Source organism: Manacus vitellinus, unplaced genomic scaffold (genome assembly GCF_001715985.3).
Source record: "Manacus vitellinus isolate BGI_N305 unplaced genomic scaffold, ASM171598v3 scaffold_47_pilon, whole genome shotgun sequence".
Classification (NCBI taxonomy): Eukaryota; Metazoa; Chordata; class Aves; order Passeriformes; family Pipridae; genus Manacus; species Manacus vitellinus.
This window is the reverse complement of record NW_021940585.1, coordinates 1,918,756-1,938,094: the sequence shown is the minus strand read 5'-3', so window position 1 is coordinate 1,938,094 and position 19,339 is coordinate 1,918,756. Positions and strand designations below refer to the sequence as shown.

The following is a 19,339-nucleotide window of genomic DNA, read 5'->3' as shown; positions in this document are numbered from 1 at the left end:
ACCTTCAAATTAATCTCTTGTGTTTCTGCATAAACTTGAACAACTTTCATCATCTAAAAAGGATACCAGAGTCAAAAAAAATGAAATTATAATCCTTCCTAAAGTTTACCAGATTGCATAGGATTGGATGACTAAAGTCAGCCATAACAACACCACAGTTTGTTATGGGCTGAGCTCTTTAGTTCCCAAACTTAGAGGCAGCAGGTTTAAGACAGTCTTAGGTGGTAAATAAACCTTCAACAAAACACACAACTCTTGCACAAATAAATGGCTCCCAGTCATTTTCTACTCATGACTGCTTTCTTGGTTCTCAATTTTCGTTGCCTAGACATTTTCGTGGAAAGTCTCACTCTGGAGTGCTCCAGGAAACTGCTTTCCAGGGGTCTGACCCAACTTGGATTGCTGCTTTTTAAAAGCATTTGGCTTAGAGGCACTAGATATGATGCCACTGTGAGGGGTCAGGGGGACTCAACTTTTGCCATAGGTCAGACAAGCTGAAACATCTTTTTTTTTGTTTGTTTTTTTTTAGAAAGAAAAATAAGAAAAAAAACCACCACATCCCTCAGTCCCTTCCTCCTTTGTTTTACTCTGGTCCCTGAGAGCTGCAGCTTGTTTTACCCTACAGCAGCTGCTTCATTAATTCCCTTGATTGAGAAGTTCACATAATTGCAACTTCTTCCCCCAGTGCTCAAGAACCTCCATCTAATGCAGAGACATAAAGGAGTTGGGGCTGACAAAGTCCCAAATGCTTGTGAGCATTTACAGCATCACATCATTAACCTTGATTTTCACTAGTGGGATTTTAATTCCAGCTCTGTGCAGTCCCTTCAATTTACTTCTGCACAGAGCCAGAAGTGCAACCCAAACACTGCAAATTCAGGTTACAGTTTACAGAGAAATATTGGCCTGTTCATGCATTTCTAAGATCAGAAGAAAGCCACTCCCTGTGATGCCTTTTGTCAGAAATTAGGAACCCTCTGAGCTCCTACTCTGTCTCACCACAGTATCACCATTTTTTTTTAATATTCAGATTATTTTTCCATTGCCCCAGTAGCAGTAACACTCAGGTAATTCATCTCCCCAAGTCACATTTCACATATAAGGTACAAATATTTCATTATGAGATGGGATCATCGCAAAATTAGTAAAAGATATGACTTCATACCCAAGCTATCCACTGAAAACTGTTTTTGTGAGAGCCCAACTACCCATGAGCTAAAGCAGTAAGGTCAATATTGGCAATAACAACCTTAAAGCTTTTCTGTATTCAGCCTCTGTGAGGTACTAGAACCAGAATATTCTTCAGAAAGGCACTTCTCAGTAGAGGAAGCTCCTCAATAGAATTTATCACATTTCATGAGTGTAAAACAATTATCTGTACAGTTTGAAACAGTTTTTAAGGACTTTGTTTGTCTTTATTACCACACTTTCTAAGCACTTCACACAGTAACGAGGTCACCCTGCCCCTCAGTCAGAGATCCATACCAGTGAAAGCACTTTAAGAGTGCTGAACTCCCAATTTAACTAAAAAGGAGAAATATTTCTGCAGTTGCCTTTGTTTGGTTTGGTTTTTAAGTGTCTGCTCTGGCATCTGCTCCAAAAGCAGAAGTTAAGACTGGAAGCAGAGCCTTTAACTGGAGAAGCTGCACAGGCATGTTGAAATCAATCTTTAATCTAAAGAGAGCTGAGTGCTGAGATTGGAAGTTAACATACTTCATTAAACCGGTCACAGTTCTTGAAGATCAACCGCACGTCTGCCACGAAATCCTCGGGGCTCTGGTAGTGCTGGGAGTGCTTCTTCTGCAGCTTCTTCTTCACCGTGGACAAATCCATGGGTTTCTTTATGATTTTATAGTAGTTTGGTATCTGTGAAGAGCAAACAGTGGTTTATCACTGAAATCACCACAGAGCTCACGGAGGGAGTTGAGTGTTTTGAAGCTTTCAGTGAGTTGGTCTCGTCACACACTTTATGTTCGGCAAAGACAAAGAATTTCCTTCCCTCAAACTGTTTAAAAAGTTCTTTACAAGGGTATGGAGTGACAGGACATGGGATATTGGGAAGGAATTGTTTTCCCTGTGAGGGTGGTGACCCTGGCACAGGGTGCCCAGAGAAGCTGTGGCTGCCCCACCCCTGGAAGTGTCCAAGGCCAGGTTGGACGGGGCTTGGAGCAACCTGGGCTAGTGGAAGGTGTCCCTGCCCACAGCAGGGGGTGGAATGAGATGGGCTTTAAGGTCTCTTCCAACCCAAATAATTCCATTATTCTATGTCTGTCACAGCATACAAAGGTTTTTCATTACAGTTACTTCTTTTACAGCTGAAACCAGAATAGTCAAAGCAGTTTTATTCCTCTTTTCATTCAAAAGTTTGTCCAAAAAGAAAAAAAGAGCTCTCCCAAAGCATTTTGAATTTCATGGGTATCCTGAGACATCCTCTTCCAAGTCAATAACTGCTAATTGAAAGTATTTTTAAATATCTATTTTAAGAGACTGGAAGTGAAGCATCTGCATGGGGAAGCTACAGAATCAGCTTCTTTCAGTATCACAAAATACTGGATGACTGCCAGAACTTTTAGATTGATCAAGGGAGACATGCTTCTAGTAAAGTCAGCTCCTTCAACTCCAGACTTTCAGAGATGTTATATCAGAAATAAACCACCAACTGTTTTCCAGGAGACTCACCGAGGCTGGGACTGGCTCTTGAAATTCAATGCTCAGCTCGTGGCAATACAGGTAAAGCAGGAGACGTTCACATTTCTATAAAGCAATAAAACAGCTTCAGACTGATACTCCTAATTTATCCTTAGCACAGAAATTCACACCTGCCTGTTTGAAATAGGTTTGTACTTCAACAGCTTAGTACTAGAAAATTTAGATGCAACCCCCAAAAGCTTAATTAGGAAAGTTACAATTTTTAGGAGGGCAAAGTTGAGAGGCAGAACACATAATGTTCACAAACTTCCTCTTTGCTTTCTTCTTCCTAAACAAAAGCCAAAGGCTAAAATTTAACATGGAGAGGGGCATGCTAATCTACTGCAAATTAAAACAAACCAAACCAAACCACAACAAACTACAGTTCCTTTTACTGCTTTTGTCCAATCACAACCACATGTAACAGGAAAGGACTGAGTTACAGATGGCTCTTTTCCCCACAAGACAAAATTAAACAATCTGAAACCAAAACCAGAGGTTTCTTATAAACTCCCTGTTGAAATATTTTTCTTTGCTTTGCTTGTAATTCCTTTGGAGGAATTTGATTTGAGAACACTTTACACACAGGCTGATTGATAAAGGTAAAATGAATTCTGACTGTCAAGGCCATTATACCTTCCCCAAAAATCCACTTGCAGCAGCTCTCACAGCTTGGACTTAACACACCAAACTTCCAGAACTATTTTATGAAGGTTACATCGATGCCAAATACCAAGAATTTCTAATTAAGAACATGTTAAATGATGCATTTAAATATAGAATATGTGTTTACATAAAATTTTAGCTACTAAGTGATTACAGTCCCAATGCAGTAGAACATTCCCACAGTCACCAACACCTGGAGATGTGGCCACATCTCACAGCAAGAAAAATCTCATTATAATCATTTTGGGTTGTTTTGCAAGAGCCAGATTCACATCTAATTTGCTGCAGCCACAGCAAAACCATCTCCAAACAGTGGGGGAGAGCTAATCTGAGAAAGTACTTTTTCCTAGGAAGCAGATTCCTGCAGATTTGAGACCTACCCTTTGGTCCACAGGACTCAGGCCTTGTGCTGTTTTCCCCTTCTTGCTGTGCTGTGAATTGTCACAATCATACTCTACTTCAGGTTTGCTCAGATCTCTGCAGAATGTACATATCCACTCTCCACTAAAGAGAAAAACCACAATTATTGCAGATATCCAGGGGCAAATTCTCATCAGGGACTACAAAGATTTTTTCACTCTTACAGATTCACACTCCACTGCAGTAATGACTTGAATAGTCAAAGTTAAGGAATAACCCTTAAGGCTCACAATAACCCTGCCAAGTGAAGGCCATTTTTCCTGCCCTCATATTCCTCTCCCAATGATGTTTTAATACTTTACACCACTCTCATCTCATCTTAAAATAAACTTCATGTAAGAGTATCACAGTCTGAGAGATCACGTGTTTATCAGCTAAACACTGACCAGGCACAAACAATTCAGGCAGGCATTGGAAAAGTCTTTACTGCAAGTCTTACTAAGCAAGAAATCACCCAGAACCAGCTGGGGTGGAGTAAAACAGAGTTTTGGCACTATGGACAATCTCCCCCCACGAATCACAGAATCAGCTGGGTTGGAAGGGACCTCTGAGATCATCAAGTCCAACCCTTGATCCAACCCCGCTGTGGTTCCCAGCCCATGGCACTGATGCCACATCCAGTCTCTTCTTAAAAACCTCCAGGGATGGAGAATCCACCCCTTCCCTGGGCAGCCCATTCCAATGGCTGAGCACCCTCTCTGCAAAGAAATTCTTCCTAATATCCAACCTAAACCTCCCCTGGCACAGCTCAAGACCCAGCCCTCTTGTCTTGCTGAGAGTTGCCTGGGAAAAGAGACCAACCCCCCCTGGCTCCCCCCTCCTGTCAGGGAGTTGCAGAGAGTGAGGAGGTCTCCCCTGAGCCTCCTCTTCTCCAGGCTGAACAGCCCCAGCTCCCTCAGCCTCTCCTCACAGCACTTGTGCTCCAGTCCCTTCCCCAGCCTCGTTGCCCTTCTCTGGACCTGCTCCAGCCCCTCCATGTCCTTCCTGAGCTGAGGGCCCAGAACTGGACACAGCACTCCAGGGGTGGCCTCACCAGCGCTGAGTCCAGGGCAAGAATCACTTCCTTGGACCTGTTGGCCACACTGTTCCTGAGCCAGGCCAGGATCCATTGGCCTTCTTGGCCACCTGGGCACACTCTGGTTCCTGTTCAGCCTCCTGTCCATCCCCACTCCCAGCTCCCTCTCCGCCTGGCCTCTCCCCCCATCCTCCGGGCTGACGGCGATCCCGTACCTGGGGAAGCTGAGGAGCGTTGGTACGTGACAGGTGAGGTGGAACACCTTGGGGCACTTCTCACAGCACAGCAGGTCCCCCCCATTCTGGCACACAGCACACCAGTCCTCGTTGGGGTCGTCGTCCTTGTTGTTCCCCTCTCCCCCGGCGCGGGCCGAGCGGTGCATGAGGCTGCGCACGGGGGACTTGCCGTTGACCAGCCCGTGCCCTGACTGCTTGCAGCTCTCGCTCAGATCCGCTGGTTCCGTCTTCACGTGGTTTTCCAGGCTCCCCAACGCTTCTAATTCGCTTTCCAGGTGCAAGGTGGTGGATAGTGGTGGTGTCAAGCTGCTCTCAGGGCTGCTGAGCTGAAACGGGAAGCGGGAGAGAGGCAATTTTAGAAGGGCATCTTCCTTCATGTGCTGGAATTCAAAAGCCATCCACTGTTTAAAGGTACTACACTCATATCCCAAAATAAGTGGGAAAGCATTATGAAGAGCTGAGGTGCACATAATATTAAAAGCTACTTTTTCACAAGCCCTTCCTTTCAAGAACACACTCATTTCTCCTGATACACAACATGATAAACTTTCAGGCCAAATACACTGATCATAGAATCATAGAATCAGTCAGGTTGGAAGGGACCTCTGAGATCATCAAGTCCAACTCTTGATCCAACACCACCGTGGTTCCCAGTCCATGGCACTGATGCCACATCCAGTTTTATCCTAAAAACCTCCAGGGATGGAGAATCCATCACCTCCCTGGGCAGCCCATTCCAATGGTTGATTACCCTTTCTGTAAAGAATTTCTTCCTAAATGATCTTTCCTTTAATGATCACTCATTAAAAACTAACTTTCATTGACATTAGGAAAACTCCTCCAATCCACCACCCTGCTCCAAGTACACAATCCCATTAAATCAAGCATAGTTGGATAACACTGAAAAATATTCTCTTGGATTAATATTTTATTTATGCTCTGGCATAAGAACTTTTGACTGATTGGGAGATTTCTGAATGTAATTACATATGGGTGAATATCCAGGAACTACTATTAGCAGGTGACTTACAGCTTTTATTAACTAAGGATTAAAAGCAGCAAACACACCACACTGTGGGTATTTAACTTTAATAGCTAAAGATTAAATTTACATGACAGACTACCCTGTGCCTGGCAGAGCACTGCCAGGGAGAAAACACCTCTCAGAATGAGGGTTATGAGTAGAATTTTTTTTTTCTTTATTTCCAGATTCTTAAACATGCTGCTAGGACAACCGTGACATATTGTTACATAAACTAACTTTACCATGCAAGCACTCCTCCTGCCATCCTCTGTTTTTTCCTGTTTTACTGTTCCTGAGAAGCTGCAGATCTCTTCCTCTGTGCCTGGCTCTTGCTTTACTTTCACTTGGTCAGCCTTGAAGTTAACACCAGTTTTCTCAGCAGTTCTGCCCGAGGAGCCACAGCTAGAAAGACACCAGCACATAAATAAGAGGAAAAATCATCAGGGCAAAGAAATTTAGGTAACTGTTTCCCAAATGAAAGGCAAAGCACGTCAGAACATTTACAAAAGCTCGAGTTTACAGCAGAGAATCACAGTGAAGGGAAAAAAATAAAGAATATAAATCTCCATGTAAGCATTCTTCCATTTTTGAGTCATAATTATATTGAAGCCCTATTAATCCACTGCTAATTCTTTTTTTTTTTTGGAATTCTTCATGTCTGAATTTTCAGCCTGGCAGTGTTAATGTGACACATCACTCACCTTCCTCTGCTCCCTGTGCTGGAGGTACTGGGTGGCCTCACTGGAGTGTGGGAGTTGGATAAACCTGCAAAGAAGCAGCACAGAAGTTGACTTGGTACAAGTTCACATTCTGAAGTATAATGACTAGTGTTGAGTAACACCAGAAATGCTGCTAAAATATCCTAATCTAATAAATCACCTAAGTCAGCTGTTCTTTGTCATTTGATCAGATCAAATTAAATAAAAAAAAGACAACACACGGTTGGTAAGAGACCCAGTAATTATTTCAGCTAATCCAAACAGTGCTAAAGCCTTCAGCCCACCATGCCCTCAAATTTTATGCTCTGATAAAGTCAAAAAAGCAAACTCTGAATGGTTTGCATGCAAGTTTTGAGAAACACTGTAAGTCCCACTGCTGCACCCCTTCATCCACAGCATCTTGGAGAGAAGACCAAGAGAAACACCTATGAAATCCCAGAGTGGTTTGGGAACTTAAAGCTCATCTCATTCCACCCCTTGCCATGGGCAGGGACACCTTCCACTAGCCCAGGTTGCTCCAAGCCCTGTCCAACCTGGCCTTGGACACTTCCAGGGATGGGGTAGCCACAGCTTCTCTGGGCAACCTGTGCCAGGGCCTCCCCACCCTCCCAGGGAAAAACTTCTTCCTAGTGACTGAAATCATCTTCTTTCTAATAGGAATGGACATTTCCAATATTTAAATAACTCAACCTTAGGTACTGGTGACTTGATTTGTTCACATCCATAATGAAATGTCTACCATTAACTGGTTATACTCAGAATGACCCTGCTCAAATGATTGTTGGGTGTATTTCTGTGACTAAGCTATTCTATAAACTTACTTCCCAAACCTCAGAATGGTCCAGCCAGTCCTCATTTGGGGACAATAACTGAACTATGTCCTCTGATGCACAAAAAAACCCAATTGTGGTAACACAGGACAAAAATATTATCTCTACATGTATCTGGAATACTTCACTCATGGGCTGGCAGTTTGTTACTATAAAAACTTTTCTGAAGGAGGGTAAAATTTAAATTTCCAAAAGAATCTATTTCTGAGCAAAATAAATTTTAAATAAATTTGGTAAAAAAACGGTAAGCAATTGTTTTCAACTTAAATACCACAAATACCCATCACATTTACCTGATGACCCTGGAGACAGAGCTGAAGGTCCTGGGGAGGGATTCATGGTACTTGTGGGTTGTGGGGGGAGGTGGCTGCCTGTAATGTATCTGCTTAGCAGGTTATCTAAACTATTTGAACCAGCATCTTCAAGCTAAGAAGAGAAAACCAGAAATCTGAATCAGAGAGGTCTAATTCAAGTTGAACATCTTTAAACAGTGATCAGCATCTTTATGGGAATTGTTCCCTCTCCCTTCAAGGATTTGAGACACCAGCAAACATTTTCATCAGTTTTATACAGAGATGAGGCTTTCAAATAAGAAATTTAAAGTCAGATTTTTCAAAGGCTCCTAAATCAGAGTTCTTCCAGTATGGTCCCAGGCTGCACTTACTCCAGGTCACTCCAAACTTTCTGGTTCCCAGATGCTCAGTGTTACTCACACACATGGTGTTAGTCATGAACTACCAGATCACTGATGTTGCAAGAGTTATTCCACAATTAAGGGAAACCATGAACTTGTTTGTCCTTAATGTGATGGGAAATCTCCCTCCCATTCACTTTTCACACAGATTTCAGTATCTGTTAAACCTTCCCTCTGTGCTTCCTGCCTCTGCTACCTTTAGGAATATCACAGAGAAGCTCCAGGCAATTTTAACCCTGAATAAATCACCATTCAAGACACTCAAAATATGTAACTATTCAACTATTCTAGTGATATCTTCCATAACCATTCAACTATTCTAGTGATATCTTCCATAACCATTCAACTATTCTAGTGATATCTTAACTATTCAACTGTTCTACTGATATCTTCCACAACTATTTAACTATTGTAGTGGTATTTTCCACAACTATTCAACTATTCTACTGATATCCTTCCCACAGGATGGCCTTGTGGAAGAAAGGAAATTAACACTTGGGATTATTTAAAGTCTCAATTTTACTATCTGACACACATTAAATACTGATTAATCTACAGGTTAACAGGTGGAGCAGCTCAACCCTACATGGAGAAAACAGCCCAAGTGAAGGGCTGAAGATTTTAATTTAAATTTTAAATGACAATCGTATCATTCCACAGACACACACAGGTATCCAAATGAAAAAAATACATGGAAAGGGAAGCAGATCATTCCAGTGCTAAGTGCCTGATGAGCACCACTGACCTGGATGGGTGGGATGTCTGGCAGGGAAGGCAGGTTCTCTGGGTTTGTCACGGAGGGGATGAGCTCGATGGCCGAGACGGACGGACTCGTGGGCCCCCTGTTTGCACTGGCCATGGTTGCTGTGGTGGGGCTGGTGGGGTTTATTGTGGTGTTGTGCACAGAAACCACTGGAAAAGGCCCAGCATGCCCAGGGTTCGAGTGCTGCAGGGAGAGAGCAGAGAGCAGGGCTGTGTTACAGACAGGGCAGGCACTGCAGGGACACTGCAACACATGCACTGTGTGACAGACCTCGACCAAAACCACACCAGCTCCCATCTATCACCGTCACCTGACAGCACTGAATGCAAAGCAACTGCTGTTTCTCTTCACTTGGAAAGAAAAAAACACCTTATGTGCCTAGACATTTAAATATACAGCACATCTTCCACCAAAACATTTTTTCTTTTTTTTTAAGGCAATTACTTCCTCCAAAGACAACTTTAGAGTTCATACATCTCTCTATAAATTTTAAGAAAAAAGCGACTGTTTCAAGTAATATAAACTCACTTTTGATTTCTTAGTCACATTAACATTCATTATCAATAATTTTTATTCTTAATGGCATACAGAGCTCTGCATCATGCTTCAGGTTTGAATTTAAAACCACTTTAGAATTTAGTTCAATAAAAACCCCTCAGCTACACCACTTTGAACTTTGCTATTCCTCAGCATTCTCTACGGAAACCCAAAAGCTGAATGCCACTGAAAAGTGCCAAAGGAAACGTTCTGCTTCCCAGAACTAAAAAAGCAATACAAATATTACATTTCATTTTTAAGGTTTCAGCACCAAATGTCACCTGACAGTACAGAAATGTCACCGTGCAATGGCAGAGCATATCAACGTGTGTGGCTGGGAGTTACAGGGGTGACAGAGAGACACATTTACAGCTGGAGGTACCATCTACTGGAATGAAAGTCTGGCACAATGGCACAAATGAAGCGTGTACACAGGATATACTTGTCTTTGAAGGTGAGGTTGCATCATGGAGTATTGAGGTCCATTGTGGCGTGGGATTCCTGGAATACGAGCAGCATTCTGAGCCATTCTCATCTGATGTGCTTGGAAAGCCCCACAGTTCATGTTACCCCTCTGCATGGTCTGCATGCTGATCAACCTGGGAGGCTGCAAGGGTTTGGGTTTTTTAAAATTTTTGCTTTCAACAGGGAGAAAAGAAGCCAATCTCTTCCCACAGTAGTAGGATTACGAGTAACATAACATCAAGCAAAGCCAAGAGCCATCACATTAAAGGATGTCAAATTTCAAAAGATTTTAGTTTATAAACTGCTTTCTAAGTTTATATTTGACAGGGCAATTCTGAGTGAAATAACAACACAAAAGACACTTACCTGCTGCTGGAGGACTTGTTGGCTGCTCTGCCTGGGCACGGATGCAGATGATGGCTGTGCCATCCTCATCTGCTGCAGCTGCTGGTGTTTTTGGGCATAAACTTGCTGCTGCATGTGCTGGAGTCGAAGCTGTGCAAGATTGATCTGTCCTGGAGCTTTGTTGATGTGGTTTGTTGCTGGAGGGGTTTGCCCAACCACTACATTAGGAGTGTAACTAGGGGCTGGTTTATTTTCAATGACAAGGTTACCTAAACAAAACCAATCAAAAAAAAAAAAAAAAAAGGAAACACTTAAAACTCCATCATCATCCAATAAATGCAGAACATTCAGATGTTTCTACTGCAGTTTCCTCAGTGGCAGTAAAAAAGCAATTCAAGCTTGAAATTTCCTTTTTAAGTCTCTATAACCATATGTGACAGAAACAAAACGAGAACTCAGACTACAAGAAGAAATTGCAAAATTAAAAACGTGATTTGTGAGGAAAGAGTGAAAGAACTGGAACTGCATAGTCTTAAAAGCCAAGACAGGTAGAGATGACTGCTCTGTGTTCACCACAAAAAAGATGAGAAAAAAATTTTTTGAGCATAAAGTTTCTATATCTAAGGAAGCAAAGCCTGGGAAGAGATATTTGGGGGACAGTGAAGAGTGTCCCACAACTGAGTGACTAAGAACAGGTTACATAAAACTGCTACAAGCAAGCCCTGCCTTCCTAAAATGTGGTGGGACCATGTTACCTCTCTAAAGGGAAAAGGCAAAAATGTTATTTTTGACTGTTAACATGTACTCCTTGGGATCTGCATGCCCCATTTTATGGAGAGTTTCCTGTTTCCTTCTCTGCCTGCCCTGGGGAATGAACCTCCTTGACTGAAGACAGGAACACCACAACCTGGATAGTGGACTCAGAGCAAGCAGCAAGTACACACAAAAGCTGGTATTTTTATCTGGTTTTCTACTGCAGTTTTACCCAACAGAGAAGTTCACAGGCAGGTGCTAACAGGTCTCATCTCCCTCTTCTCTCACTCAAAACCTGTGCTTTACAAAGTCTAAGTGATTATATTTCAATATACTGGAACTGGCACAGGGTGCCCAGAGAAGCTGTGGCTGCCCCATCCCTGGAAGTGTCCAAGGCCAGGTTGGACAGGGCTTGGAGCAACCTGGGCTGGTGGGAGGTGTCCCTGCCCATGGCAGGGGGTGGGATGAGATGAGCTTTAAGGTCCCTCCCAACCCAAACTATTCCAGGATTAGTGTCATTCCTAGAACCATTCCCACTGGTTCCCAAAACCCTTTGAGAAAGCTTTGCTACTAGAAAGAACAGAGCAGATAAAGAGGATCATCGGGACTGGATGGGTTATGTCAAGAGTTTTGGTCTCCTGCATTAACAGATGTATTGCACTCCAACTCACCCATGGTGGATGAACACCCCCAACTCAACTGAGTTTTTCAAGTAACACAGAACAAACACAGACAGTTTTCTCACCTAAATTGACAACATTCTTGGCCCAGAAGGTGGGGTCACAATGGAAACGTATTGCTCCGTTGGCAGCTGGGACGGGATCACAGCGGGCCTTCAGAATGTGCCGTAACTGGAATGTTATCTGATGGAAAGCAAAAACACACTGTTGGTGACAAAGAAATAAAGACAGAGAAGTAAGAAGTGTGCTTTTGCCTAGAGAGTTTAGGCTGTGAAACACCAGCAAGGACTGGCAACAGCAAGTTTGGTTCACAGCCTGGAAAGTTCTCAATTCACCAGGAAAATCATCTGCTGTACAACTCACTTTTTACTCCAAGGATTAAAGAGCAGCACTCTTACATCATAATAGTAATGCAATGACTCAAGTGAAACACTGAGGTGTCTTTACAGAGCTTGACCCCATTCCTTCTACAGTAATACCCCTAAATCTTTAATTCACAAATGAAAAGTAGTGTTCAAATTGGGAAATCTATCCCATTGTTACAGAAGGGGGGTTTTAGTTTATTAAATGACACATGAACAACTCATTGCCTCTTCCTTGGATATGATCTAGTGAAGCTGCAACAATACTTCGAAATTCTTTTGACTAATCATTCTCTGAACTGTGCAGTCCAGTCTGCACAGCCACACAAGGAGTGGCTGAGGTCACTTGGTCTGTTCATCTGGAGAAGAGGAGCCCGAGGTCAGAGCTCATCAGGGTCTAGAGCTTCCTCGTGAGGGACAGTTCCAATCTCTGCTCTCTATGAGCAGTGACAGGACTCGAGGGAATGGCTGGAGCTGTGTCAGGAGAGGTTTAGGTTGGATATTAAGAAAAGGTCCTTCCCCCAGAGGGTGGTGGGGCACTGACCAGGCTCCCCAGGGCAGTGGTCACGGCCCCAAGGCTGCCAGAGCTCCAGGAGCATTTGGACAATGCTCTCAGGAGCAGGGTGAGATTTTGGGGTGTCCTGTGCAGGGCCAGGGGTGGACTGGGTGATCCTGTGATCCCTTCCAGTTCAGGAGATCCCAGAGGAGAGTCAGAGGGTGCCCTCACCAGCCGTTTGCTGTAGAGCAGAGCGGTGCTGCTGCCGCTCGCGATCGCCCAGTTCGTGAAGTTCATCACGTGCTTCACTTGTCGGGACAGACCAGTGATGTCATTCTGCTGCTGGATTAACTTCATCTGTCTCTCCTTTGTCACATTCTACAAAGAAACAAAAACTTTATTACAAGGGGAGGGGTTCAGGTTCAGGAGGAAAATGCAAACGGCTATTCCAGTTCTTGGAGTAAAAGGAAAATGTCCCAAGCAACGCAGCTTTTACTGATGCTCACTCTCAGAGTGCTGGAACCATCAATAATTCTCTAATATTCCCTTCCACCATTCTTCCCAGAGGTATCAAATTGCAGGGATGACTGTGGGCTCAGAGAAGAGCCTCTGCTTTATCCCAGAAAATTATCAACAAATAAAACAAGACCAGTTTCTCCCTCTATTTCTTCCAAGGCACAGCAAAGAACTGAGGGAGCAATTTTCTAGCTTGTAACAAACATTAAGTAATCAAGAAAAGCCAAAATTCATGTAATTTTAAATTATTTCTTTTACTCATGATCAAATTATTTTTTTTCTTCCAGGAATATTCCATTTCCTTGCCACATAATTGTTCTTTAACCAGAAAAAAATCTATTGTAATTCACTTGATCTTAAATTTTTCATCATGGCAGACTGGCCATATGCAATTAACTATCTTCTTATGATGGATTTCCTCTCAGACAAAGGAAGTAATAATAAGTTTTATTAAAATCCATGAAAATGTAAGTCAGAATATAAATATTATTCAGGATGTGCTATCTGGAAAGGATGCCTGAAGTCTTTGTCTCCTTTATTCCAATCTCTGTAACTTTAAATACCAGCTTTACACCTTCATGCAAAAATACATAAGACTGCTGTGTCTATTCTTACATGAACCTTAAAAAACCTATTTGAGGAAAAGGTTGCATTACACACACCTTAGAGTTACACAATAATAGAGAAATACGGCAAAGAGAACATGAAAAGGAGATTTTCACACACTCCTTTACAATGAGCCTGATTTTGAATATGAGGCACAGACACTAAAGGAGCCACAGGCTCTTATGAAAGGATATACAGGAGATTTGACTCCAACACACTACTCAGAGGCAATATTAGTATTACAACACCTGCAGTCACAACAAACAAACCATTTTCAAACATGTGGGTTCTTAAGAGGGGACTGGAAACTGAACATTCCTTGTTCTCTTAACTGTACCTCGAGGTGCTGTAAGAGAGATTTTCCCTTTTTATTGATTTCATTGATGAGGGTGAATATTGCCACTTTGATTTCCTGTTCCACTCGTTTGTTCGTTTCATTTACTTCTTTTATCCTAATTAAAAAAAAAAAAGAGACAGAGAGAAATATTTGGTCAGACAGTGCAAAGACTTCCATAGAAATCAGCACATAAAAATTTCAACATTTATTGCTTCCATCATCATACATTTGCCTCTGTCATATGTTCTCCTTCCCTTACACTTTTTTTTAATGTACATGGTACCACAAGGAGTTAAGAATTTGCATCAGAACTTCTCCTTAAAGCTGTGGTCCTTCTGTACTTTCCACCTCCAGATGATGTGTCATTTTGCAAATGACCTGAAAGTTGCAGAAGGCTCAGAAAACCACCGAGAATCACAGTGGAATTCCCTGAGCTGCAGCACAACCACGTCACCCAAGTGGGGGAAAAGCCAGCAGAGATCACGTGCTCTGTCTCTATATTCACTATTTAACATGACGTTGAATTTAAGCAAACCCTGGAAATCTTAAGTTAAGCTGCCTAAAAAACCTCAAACAAAACCCCACAAACAACCACAATTTCCTATTCAAAGTCAAACCAAGTTTTGGTACACAGTTATCAGAGGCATTCATCTGAAACATAAAAATATTGCAATATTTCAACCCTTCTGTCACCTAGAGCTGACTGAAGTAGACACCATAAGATGGGTTTCCTTGCCTTTTTTATTCTTCCTCCTCCCCAAATTGTAATAAATGTGTCACATCTCTGGTTCTACTCAAAGTTGCCACAGAAGACACAACCTTTGATATTTGTTTCTTTTAACAACTTGTAGAGGAAAACAAACATTATGAAAATTAAGTCCAATATAACTAAAGATACAGAATCAACTCAAATGTGTTATTCCAATCCCATCACTCATCTTGCTGTGATTCAGGCAAAGTAACAGTTAATCCTTTTGAGGAACTTACCTATTCTGAACTTGGGCAGCTGCAAAATTTACATAATTCTTCTTCTCAAGAAGTTTGGCCAAAAGATTTTCAATTGCACCCTTCTGGTTCTGAAAAGCTTCTTCCAGAAACTGGTACCTTTTGAACACACAAGAGAAGACACCAATTACCAAGGCTGAAACCAAGGGTTCCCAATTCAGGTGTAAAACTGTAACATTTTCAAAAAAATATGACAAAACACACAGAAAAATCAGACCCTGCATATGCTGATCAGCATGAAAAATGTTTAAGTGCTGATAAAATCCTTTTCTGGTGTCCATAAAACTGAACCTCTGTGGGAAACAACAATTCCAACCACACAGGGATGCACTGCATCATTTCCCACGATAGCAAGCTATGGAACAGCAGCTCAAGGAGATACCAGGAACCTCAGTTTGATGAGGAAAGTGCACTGATCACTTAAACACACATTAAAGGATCACATAAACAGGTAAGAAGAACAAGATCCATCTGTTAATCCATTAGCAACATGCACAAAACAGATGCAAAGAAACCACCTAGAACAAGTTAGTGAACATATCCCAGAAAATCACACTTTGTGACAAGGGTGTCTTCCAGGATATTTAGGATCAAGCCTGTGAAAGAATAAAGCAGGAACATTTCAGGTTGTTAATATTTTAGTAATATTAATTTCAAAAGTAAAAGTTCTCCACAGGTTGCTGTAGCAGTCTGAGAATAATCAACTACTCTGGGAAAAACAACACTAAATTCAGTGTTGCACCTTTACAGAGAAGAGTCACTTGTAGCCTGACTAGAAAAAGCAGTGGTGCAGTGGCTGATAAATAGATATTTATCTCTAGATTCTTTATTATAACACTGACAAATACTTGTTCAGACATTCAAACAACTGTAGGAGAGAGCTCCTAAAGTGCAGGAAGTTTTACTGTATCTTAAGAGGTTCCAACTTTTTTGGGCAGCAAAGAGCCAAGACTCAGCATTGCTTTTCATCTGGAATGAGGCAACAACTTTCAACCAACTGAAAGCAAACCATTTTTCCCTTCTGTAATAAAAGAATATATTCATCTATGAGGGGGAAATTTAGACTTTCCTTTACGAAATTCCCCTGCACTGAAAGACTATTGCACAATAAAATGTGCCCTTTCAGAAAATGACCTCACCCATGACTCAGTGTATCACTGCTGCTTCTTTACAGCACCAGGTGCTCAGGGCTGCAGGAATTTCCATTCAAGTCCTGAACAGTGTGACAGCACTGGGAAAGTTCACACCTTAACCACACCACATCTCCTCAGCCCGGGTTGGTTTGAATCTGATCTTAAGAGACTTGACAAAGCTCAACCAGTTGATCACTTCAAGTCACACTCCACACATTTTCCCCTGGAAGTGATCACTTCAGTCCAACAAAGAGGAAATGCAACAGGATTTATGACACAGCTGGTTTCCATCAGTGCCATTCCATCCTCTGGGACAGCACAGCACAGGAATTAAGACATGGGAATATCTGTACCTGTGTTCTTTGTGCTCCAGTAACTGACAGTCTCTGCACGTCAGCCTGTCACAGGTTTCACAGAAAAGCTTTAACTGCTCTTGTTTGTGCACAGGACAGAAAACAGGACGTTGACCAGATGCTCCCACGGCCTCTGTTTTTAAAAATAAACCATTTGTGTGTTTTAAAATAAAATCTGGACAATCTGAAGGGCAAAACAACTAAATTCCAAGCTAAGTAACAACCACAAACGTACAAAGACAACTCCAGACCTGTTCTCACCCTAAAATTACTGTGAATACATTAGGACTTTTGAGGTCTTTTCCAATCTTAATGATTTCATGATTTACAGTGCCAGTGGTTTATAGTTGCTTCCACTTTATTCAAGGAGAAGAAGGAATTCCTCTCCCAAGCACCCAAAAGACACTGACACCTGTAAGAATGGAAAACTGCACACAAACACCAGGTGTACATGTGGTTAAAGATTTAATTCCATGGGATTTCAGCTCTGGCACACTCAAGGACGGATCAAACTCTCAAATCTTTATGCTGTCAAACACCCATATGTTTTCTAAGTTATCCCTTCAAAACCTTAACACACCCCATTAAGTCAAACACAACCAAGAGGTAACTGCAAAGCAAACACTGTCTGTCAGGAGTTACTTAAACCCCACCTAAATTGCTTAAATTTTCCACTTCAGCAAATAACAATGTCCAAAAATAGTCCTGAGTTTACTAAAAAGGGCTGCACGGTTTTCTAAAGATATTTTGAGCTTAGCAAAGAGGAAAGCAGCCCTGGGAAGATGCAGCAGGTAGGGTTCAAAACATGGATGTCTTCCTCAGTCTCCAATGTTTCTGAAGCTTGTTATATCATGCAAATTATTGTGAAAAAAGAGAGCTGATGAATCTACAATTGACACTCATTAAGAAAAATTTAAAGTCTCCAGGGCACAATTTTGAGTCTAAGAAGAATAAAAAAATAACAACCAGCCCTTCAACACAACCATGATAAATAGAATTTCTGATGGAAAGTTTATTTTATTGGAAGTCATTTTCAGCACCTTCCCAGTCAGGTTATCAAAGGGAAAGCTGAGCTATAATATCACCTTAACAGTCACAATTTAGCACTCCTTGGAAAAACATCAGTAATTCTTTGCCTGGCCCTGTACTTTGATTTAATTTAAGGACTTCTCATCTAGAGATTTAATAAATTTAAGCTTAAATGGGTAATATTTCCTTTAAAAAAAATATTCATTAAGACATACAGAGAAACCTCTCCAAAAGTGAAATTTATTTGCTAGAGCAAGGGAAATAAGTTCCTTGTCTAAAAGAACTAAGCTCAACAGCAAAGTTTTTAACTATTAATATGATTTTGACAAGTGCTGGTAGAAAGAAAAGCAGTGTTTGTTCCTGTGAAAGGATACAAAAAATAATCATGAAGATCTTAATTCATTTTAAATGGAGAGAGAGCAAAGTCAAAAGATCTCTCTTCCTCAATATGATCATTCCTTATATACATCCAGATTAGGGAGAACATACAGGTCTTTGAATCAGAACTTTTAACCCATTTACAAATCAAATTTTCTAAGTTAAAATCCAGATACCCTGGACCTGTTTTGACAACATTTTCTACATTCCCTCAATAGGCTACGAGTTATATATAATCAAACAATAATTTAAGAATTAACTTCTAATAAAGCTGGATGTCTAAACAAATCCTACACACACTTCACATGTTAAATTTTCCTAACTGAGAGATTAAACCTAAAATAAACTCAAATTCCACATTTACTCAGCAATATCAATACAACAGTATCATACTGAATATGACTCTCAGCTTATCTGTATATACTTGTCTACTGGGAGAACTATAATTGCTCCTTAGAACAAAATACAGCAAAACATGTAATTTAATTTCCTTGCCAATGGATGGGATTATCAATATGTCAGTGCTCTCCAGATTCCAACCCTTTCATTTAGTTACTTGTTCTACTAAACAGGATTATTAAGAATGGATCTAAATCCTTTCCAAAGGCTGCACACTCTTGGCTTCTACACTTAAAAGCATTTTGTCCACTGGACATGAAACTGTACAAAGTATGAACGAATAACTCAGTTAAAAATTTAGGTTTTAGAGTTACTAATTTTGCACTGGTAAACTTCTCCCAAATCCTTGGGGAAAGCCACACAGAGCTGGCTGTTAGCTAAATCCTCCTCCCTCTCTTTTATCACATGGGCCAAAGAGAAAACACTGTTCATATGGGCAGGACAAAGTGAAACCCAAACACTCACCTGAAGACACATCCTCTTTTTTCCTGATCATGTGATCTTTAGTGAACTTCACTCGCTGGTGAGCTTCTATGCAGGTCTTGCAGAGCCACTCCCCACACTCCACACAGAACCCAACGGCACTGGCGTTGTCCTCACAGCTCGTGCACACCTGTGAAGGGACACAGTCACTGGGCTCTGCAGAGGGACCTGGACAGGTTGGACAGTTGGGCTGATTCCAAAGGGATGAGGTTCAACCAGGCCAAGGGCCGGGTCCTGCCCTTTGGCCACAACGGGCCACTTTAGCCCCATGGGCTGGGACAGAGTGGCTGGAGAGCAGCCAGGCAGGAAGGGAGCTGGGAATTTGGATTGACAAGAAGCTGAACAGGAGCCAGAGTGTGCCCAGGGGGACAAGAAGGCCAATGGATCCTGGCCTGGCTCAGGAACAG

The 19,339-nt window shown here is 41.8% G+C and overlaps 1 protein-coding gene across 1 annotated transcript in view; it reads right to left on the bottom strand.

The window, feature by feature from the left end:
- TRIM33 (tripartite motif containing 33) overlaps positions 1–19,339 on the bottom strand; it is a 34,118-nt gene that overhangs the window by 888 nt on the left and 13,891 nt on the right. Inside the window, exons 4-20 of the mRNA XM_025895875.2 lie at positions 18,915–19,062; positions 16,644–16,776; positions 15,140–15,256; positions 14,153–14,267; positions 12,925–13,071; positions 11,901–12,018; positions 10,424–10,671; positions 10,035–10,199; positions 9,038–9,238; positions 7,892–8,024; positions 6,751–6,814; positions 6,292–6,451; positions 5,005–5,351; positions 3,735–3,858; positions 2,680–2,754; positions 1,714–1,866; positions 3–53 (exon numbers count right to left, since the gene is read on the bottom strand). Coding sequence (XP_025751660.2) covers positions 3–53; positions 1,714–1,866; positions 2,680–2,754; positions 3,735–3,858; positions 5,005–5,351; positions 6,292–6,451; positions 6,751–6,814; positions 7,892–8,024; positions 9,038–9,238; positions 10,035–10,199; positions 10,424–10,671; positions 11,901–12,018; positions 12,925–13,071; positions 14,153–14,267; positions 15,140–15,256; positions 16,644–16,776; positions 18,915–19,062 — 2,499 coding nt within the window. The remainder of the gene's footprint in view (positions 1–2; positions 54–1,713; positions 1,867–2,679; positions 2,755–3,734; positions 3,859–5,004; positions 5,352–6,291; positions 6,452–6,750; positions 6,815–7,891; positions 8,025–9,037; positions 9,239–10,034; positions 10,200–10,423; positions 10,672–11,900; positions 12,019–12,924; positions 13,072–14,152; positions 14,268–15,139; positions 15,257–16,643; positions 16,777–18,914; positions 19,063–19,339) is intronic.